Here is a 7,217-nt window from a genome sequence, read left to right as displayed (position 1 = left end):
TAACTATTACAACTATGTAATTGTAACAACTATAAAATTATAATTGCTATCTTGTAACTACTAAAATAACATTAAAAAAATATTTTTAAAATGTACAAAAGCAGGATAACATCTTTTTTATTTTTACCCAAAAAAATAAATAAATAATCTCCATGCTCTCTCCTAAAAAAAACCATCCTCTTTATATAAAAACAACTTAATTTGGCTCCAAAATGACTGAAATATTCTAAAATAAAATTTCTTAGCATTTTTTTTTTTTTTGATGATACATGACTTACTAGGCCATGGTGCTCTGCTCACCCGTTTTCTGGTGAGCCCTGTCCTCTCTGGCCAGCCCCTCGCTAACCACCACCGGTGTTGTCACCGGTCAAAACATCGCACTGATTACTCATTATATTTGCAAATTAATTAAGACCAATGTAAAACATAAACTAACATGCTCCCGCATTAACTTGCAGCAGCTTAGTTAAACCTGAAGACTAAGTCACTCAACTACAATATAATTAACACTGAGAGAATTAACAACTGAATTATATCTACTTAAAGATCGCAAATCAAAGACTGCGAGGTTACCAGCTCCCGATCCTTAATTTCCTCACTGCAAGTTAACTAAAGACTACACCATCTCTGCTACTGGGTGGTGTAACTGAGAGCCACTCTTCGTGGGCTTCCCGTTCATCTCCATCGACGACTTTGCCCCACTGACTGCGGCGGCACTGCCATCACTGCCGGCGGTGCCCTTCTCGTTCCTATAAATTGCATACAGTATCAGCTGCATGGCTCCGAGCACGCTCCCACACCCGTTTGGCACCTGCGCAACAATTAATAATACATGTAATTTAATTAATTGCACTCTCACGACTCACGAATTGATTAACGAATTTAATTATTTCATACCGCGACGAAAGGATCACGGCCGAGCAAGCCGTAGACGAACCACGACGTGCCGCACAAGAACACAAACAAGGAGAGCAGAAACGGCATGTACTCTACGCTCTTGGTTTTGATCACCAACCTCTGCAGTATTCAATCTGAATTAGTTAGCTAGTGTTCCGAGTATATCGATTTGCTAATTAACGTGAAATTAATATAATTAATTAGTTAACGATTAGATCGCACCATGATGGACAGAGGCGAGGCGTACATGCAGATGGAGAAGATGGCAGCGGCGAAGCCGCAGAAAACCTTCCGGCGCTGGCCGTGGAGGGCGAGGAGGGAGACGAGGGCGACGCCCCCGAAGATGAAGAGGACGAGGGCCAAGAGCCCCAGCATTTTGGCCTTCCCTTTCTTGGAAGCATACACCAGGAAGATCACCACGTAGATCGATTCCACGGCCGTGCCGGCGCCGTTCACCGTCGACACCAGGATGTTGTTCGGCGACACGAACGGCAATCCGTACCTAATTAATTCCCAATCATTCATTAATTCACAAACACAGATCTATAGTACTTAGAATCGTGGCGAATGAATGGATTGATGAATTACCAAGCGGAGAGGAGGCAGTTGAGAAGGGTCATGGCGTAAGGCACTCCTGAGAAATCCTCGGTCGATCTTTTCTTGATGATTCTTCGAAAAGTGACGCTGGTGATCCAAATAAAACCACAAAAAAACTAAGAAACAACAGGCAGGAGAGAAATCTATGAGAGGGAGAGACTTACACCGGCGCCAAGAACAGGAAGAGGGCAGCGGCGTTACCTGATCGAACAAGGAGCAGTTTGAAGTCACGAGAAGAAAGACAAAGGTTTACGAATCTGTAAATTTAACGCACCGAAGATGCCAAACAAGAAATGCAACACCTCCATGTTTAGGCGCAGCTAGCTGAATGTTTTAGTATTGACCTAGCTCAGTATAACATTTGAAGAAGAGACTTGGGAGAGCGAGATAAAGATGTGGATTTATAGGAAGAGACTGCCATGGATTTCGTTCTTATCCGTTGTCATCCATTGCTGTTGTGACGAAGCAAGAGCATCGATCTCTGATTAATTTCTTCATTTTTACCTCCCCTAATTCTATTATTGTTATTATTCTTCGCCAATTATATTTTCATATTTTCATGATATTAATTAAACGCTGGTCGCTGGGGATTCAGTTTCAAAGTTGGTTTGCGAGATGTACCGAACGGAGCTGCAACTACTAAAGCGGTGCGGGAATAAGCCGTGCCCTGCGCGTGCATGCAGAGCCACCGACGACGCTGTCGCAGTAACACGGCGAGCTGCGCGCTCCACTTTTGCATGCGAAAAATACTTATTTATTTATAAATTCCTTGAATTGTTACTTTATTATTAAGTTTATTTTAAACATCGAGAAAATTCATGATGATGTATGTAAAAAATAACGATTATGACATGTAACAACTTGACAACTTCCAATCACTATAAATGTTTGCTTCATTATTGCTCAATAATTAAGGAGTGAGGATAATAATAAATAATTTTATTAAAAAAGATTTAATTTTGTTGCTTTTCGCTCTAAACGAAGAGTTGTCTCACACTCTCACGCTCGCACCTTGCGATCAAAGATCAGATGATAATAATAAATAAAGTCTAATTAACATGTATAGTTTATCATCTTTGCATAAATCCTTTTCCATTTACTTATTTGTCTAGTCGATCCCTATAATTAAGTACGCTACTAAAGTGTTTTGAACCATTTATACAGTAGAATACAACGAGGATTTGGATTATCGCTGGAATTCAAAGTTGTTGGTCAAAAAAGTTGAGTAGTTGCTCAATAATATTCGAGATATCCACACACATGGACAATGAATTTCTTTCGGTGAGTGGGTTGCGTGATTGAATTGCACGAAGACAAAAACAATCCATTTGTTAATTATCAATCTAACCAGCGAACGGAAGGTGTCATCGACAAGGATGAAGATGAGTCACAAACGACACTGCACTGCCGTCGTTTCCAGTGTTGTTACTTGTCAGGAGGGAAGGTTATATAGGTTTTTTAAAGCCTAGTATCTGTGGCTTTCATACAAAACAAGTCTTCGTAGATTCTGCAAAAGATATGATTTAAATTTACGGAAAATAAATAGATTGTGATACGTAACTCGTCAATTTAATTTTCTTGTCTTTACTGTAGGTTTTATCGGTCCGATTCCTTTTAAAACTTGGTAACGTGAGCAGGAATGGTTATGTATGGTGTCTAGCGTGCTCAAAGAGAGGAAGTGTTAACTCGATACGTGGGAGTTTGACATATGCAACCTTTAATCTTTAATACACAGCAGTGTGTGATGATAAACAATGTTGCCTTGAGACGTGGGTAGTGTACAGAGAGTTTTGCCTTGATATGTGGGAATTGGATTGAGTCATCATGGCTGACCACATTTAATAGGGCCGGGCCATGTGAAACTAGACCCAGCCTAATAAACGGGTGGGGCACGGAACGTAGCTCGGCCACCAGCCGCGCGGCACGATCCCATCACTGACTGTAGCAGCGTATTAGAAAAAATCGGGTGCTTGCATATGCCGTGTGGCCCGTGCAAGATCTTCACCGACCAGATGAGTAGGTTGATCAGGCATGCATGGACTGCCCGTAAGATTGAGTATTCTCGATTAATTAAATTGAATGGAATAAAATCGAATGAATTAATTGAAACTAAAGCAACTGTTTTTTTACCCAAATTAATCGAACCAATTATTTTTTTTTTCTAAAATTGATTAAAATTTTAATAAAAATTAAACAAATCTAACCGATATTTATCTGGTCAGAAATAGAAAAAGATAATGTACTGGGTAGGAAATATGGATGTTGGCTATCAGAAAATTTTAAACTAGAGGTAGGAGATGTCGAGCGATCTTGTGTATAAAAAAAGGGAAATAGAGAGAAGAAAATGTTAACAATCAAGTTAAAGAGAGGCCCCCAGAACAGACATTCCGATGCTTAAGTTAAACAGATGATCAAGAGAAAAAAGAATACAACAAACAATAAAAAGAAATAGTGGATGGCTCTGAGTCCATAATGTTGTATACCCTATGTCTTTAAGAGGAGACCCCTTATATAATATCAATTTTCTTTTATGTACGAATATTGATAAATTTTCAAAAAAGGATCAATCATTCTAAAACTTTAACACCTTTTTGAAAAATAGGTCCACCCTTATACTTTGCATAATAGAAGCTTCCATCATAAAACTGCTTAGGGAATATTTTCTTGATCCTATAACAACCATTACATAAAATATCAAAAACAATGACAGATCTAGGATTTTAAGTTTGGGGAGACCGTATACTAAGTGAGGAAAATAATTATTAAATCTATTATATAATAATTACTTCTCCAAACTTTCAAAATGCTTAATGTATATTTAGTTGAAATGTGAAAAATAAAGGAAAAAAAAAACTTAAATTCAATCGTACAAAGATTTGAACTCAAGAGGTATGTTTAAATAAAAATTAAACTTACCATTACACCATCTATACATATGTTTTAAATAGGGTAAAATAATATATATACTAATACAATTTAAAAAACCTCTCTATAAAATTATATTATTAAAAAAAAAAAAAAAAATTTTTTGGGGGGCGTGTAGATGTAGATCCGCCCCTGGTCAAAAAGTAATATTAGACTGCTATATTGAGGGACCTTTAATATGTTTTAATAGCAGGTCGACAGAGCCCCCTCTGTTATCTGATCGGAATTCGCTCGTGGATGAGGTTGTGTCGACTAAAGAATGATGACCCTCTCTAGACTTGGCTTTCACTCAACTTCTTTACTCGGTTAAAGAGTCTGGACCGATTAGGCTGTGTGCCTAGAATGTTCGATCAGACCAAAGGCCAGTCAGCTAGACCACTCAACCGCGACACCTGACTCAGTTTTGAATGACACTACTACAACTCAAAATTTCATCAATTCTAAGAGACTCGGGATCGATCGGACCAGAGGTCCAATTGGTTAGACCACTCAACCAAGACATGAAACCGTGCTAGTCCCGAATATTGACCCCTTCTTAACTTTGATTTCGGCACTGATGTCCTTTTCTACTGATTTTGATACCGACACCCTGTGCTACTGATTTCTACATTTGACATCATTTTCTGCCTCAGATTCTTTGTGTGGCCACGGGTCATCCTAACATCAGTTTTTATAGATCATACAAATGTGTATCCTTACAGTTTAGTTATTCTGAGAATTATTCGTTCTTTCATCATGCTTGATTGTGCAGATACTTATGAAAATCTGATTCATATATGTTAGAGCAGTTTCAACAATTCCTTGCTTCACAACCCTCTGTCATGTCAGCTTCCACTTATATAGGTTTGTTGTCGTCTGATATTTCAGATATATATTCATCCTTGTGGATTTTGGACTCTAGTGTCTTCCATCATATATCATCCAATTTGTTATCTTTTGTTTCTTTTTCTCCCAGTTCATCTATATCTATTGTGACTGCTGATAGTACTCTTATGTTGTTAGTAGATGTTGGTTCAATTGTTACATCTTCTTTATCTTTTACTAATGTTTATTATATTCTGATTCTTACTTTAAATATTGTTTATGTTAGTCAATTATGTGAGTCTGGATACCTAGTCTCTTTTTCTTCATCCAATTGTTATGTTCTCAAAGACTGATTGAGACTGACCATAAGGAAGGAGGACTCCATGTTTTAGATCAACTCAAATTACCAGAAGTTGTAGCTTCGAGTGTGGATGTACCGTTTTTCATCTGAGTCGTTCATCTTCTGATTTTTATTTGTGGCACTCTCGCTTAGGTCATGTTTCAGCACCTCGTTTGTAATTTTTAGCCTCTACAGGAGTATTATGACTTTTAAAAAGTTCTGATAGTTCTGATTGTAGTGATTGTAAACTGCTAAATTTTTTTGCTTTACCATTTTCTAAAAGTCTTTCTTTTTCTTCTGTTCCATTTGATCTTATTCATTCTGATGTGTGGGGACCCTCTCTTATTCCTACAAAAGGGGGGGTCAAAGTATTATGTTTCATTTATTGATGATTGCACTCGTTACTCTTGGGTCTATATTATGAAACACATGTATGATTATCTTACAATTTTCAATAACTTTGGAGCTCTTATAAAAGCTCAACATTCTAGTGCCATAAAGTGGAGGGGGTGGGTGGTGGGGGATGAATACACTTTAAATCAATTTTCACATTACTTGCTTCTGATGGTACTATTCATCAAACCTCATGTACAGATACTCCTGAACAAAATGGCGTGGATGAACGAAAACATAGACATCTTGTTGAAACAACCAGTTCATTTTTATTGTTTACCAGTGTTCCTAATACCTTTTGGGGGGGAGCAATCCTTACTGCTACTCATGTCATTAATATAATTCTAACCTCACACAATTCAGGTTTGTCACCTTTTGAAAAATTGTATGGGCATGCTCTTGTCTATTTCTCTTTGCCTGTTTTTGGTTTACTTGCTTTGCCCTTCGCCCACATGCAGAACGTAATAAGTTAGCCTTCCGGTCTGCTCTTTGTGTCTTTCTGGGTTGTTGTGTTAGTCAAAAAAGGCATTGTTGCTTTGATCTCGTTAGTCAAAAATTATATGTCTCTCATCATGTTGTGTTTCTTGAACATATTTCATTCTTTTCTATTCCGACTAGTTCGCATAATATGACAAAGTCAGATATGCTTTGCATTGATCCTTTCAATACCGATACTGAGAAAAATTCACCCACAAATCCTACTGGTAGTTCAACTGAATCTGATACTTTAGTTCCCAAGATATCCACTCCACATGTTCCTTCTTCTGCCACTACCCAATTATCTCCTGAGGTTGCGGATGATCCTTCTCTTCACCGTCGTCAATCCACTTATGTTTGTAAGTCTACTAAACTACCAGATTTTGCTTACTCTTGTTATTTTCATTCTTTTGCTTCATTTGTTGCATCTATTAATTGTATTTCTGAGCCTGAATCCTATAGAGAAGTTGTTTGTAACCCACTTTGGCAGAGTGCTATAGTTGAGGAACTAACTGCTTTACATCAGAGTCATACATGAGATTTGGTTTTATTGCCATTAGGAAAATATACTATTGGTTCTCGTTGGGTATATAAGATTAAAACTAAATCTGATGGATCTATCGAACAATACAAAGCTTGTCTTATTGCTAAAGGTTATTCTCAAGAGTTTGACATGGATTATGAAGAAAGATTTGCTACTGTTGCAAAAATGACAATTGTTCGCACTCTGATTGTCGTTGCATTTGTTTGTCGATGGAGAATATCTCAGATGGATGTTAAGAAT

At 37.6% G+C, this 7,217-nt stretch overlaps 1 protein-coding gene across 2 annotated transcripts; it reads right to left on the bottom strand.

The window, feature by feature from the left end:
* Positions 1–420: 420 nt before the first annotated feature.
* On the bottom strand, positions 421–1,955 carry LOC122045232 (bidirectional sugar transporter SWEET1a-like). 2 transcript variants are annotated; one of them, XM_042605397.1, is made up of 6 exons: positions 1,769–1,955; positions 1,659–1,695; positions 1,486–1,581; positions 1,120–1,399; positions 898–1,017; positions 421–811 (listed from the first exon to the last, which is right to left on the bottom strand). In XM_042605397.1, exons 1-6 carry the CDS (start codon positions 1,800–1,802, stop codon positions 617–619), a joined length of 762 nt encoding a protein of 253 aa, XP_042461331.1. In that variant the 5' UTR covers positions 1,803–1,955; the 3' UTR covers positions 421–616. The 2 variants fall into 2 exon arrangements, with proteins under 2 accessions (XP_042461331.1, XP_042461409.1); XM_042605475.1 differs by lacking the exon at positions 1,659–1,695 and having other exon boundaries at positions 1,696–1,848.
* Between the last annotated feature and the right edge of the window lie 5,262 nt (positions 1,956–7,217).

This window comes from Zingiber officinale, chromosome 1B (assembly GCF_018446385.1).
Source record: "Zingiber officinale cultivar Zhangliang chromosome 1B, Zo_v1.1, whole genome shotgun sequence".
Lineage (NCBI taxonomy): Eukaryota > Viridiplantae > Streptophyta > Magnoliopsida > Zingiberales > Zingiberaceae > Zingiber > Zingiber officinale.
Note: the sequence above shows the minus strand (reverse complement) of the source record. Positions and strands in the feature narration are given on the sequence as shown.

Excerpts from the sequence above, each read along its gene's own strand:
- LOC122045232 (XM_042605397.1), bottom strand. The coding sequence starts at position 1,802 with ATGGAGGTGTTGCATTTCTTGTTTGGCATCTTCG. Across the intron at positions 1,696-1,768 it reads TTTCTTGTTTGGCATCTTCG|GTAACGCCGCTGCCCTCTTC; the intron begins GTGCGTTAAATT and ends TTGTTCGATCAG. Across the intron at positions 1,400-1,485 it reads AACTGCCTCCTCTCCGCTTG|GTACGGATTGCCGTTCGTGT; the intron begins GTAATTCATCAA and ends GGAATTAATTAG.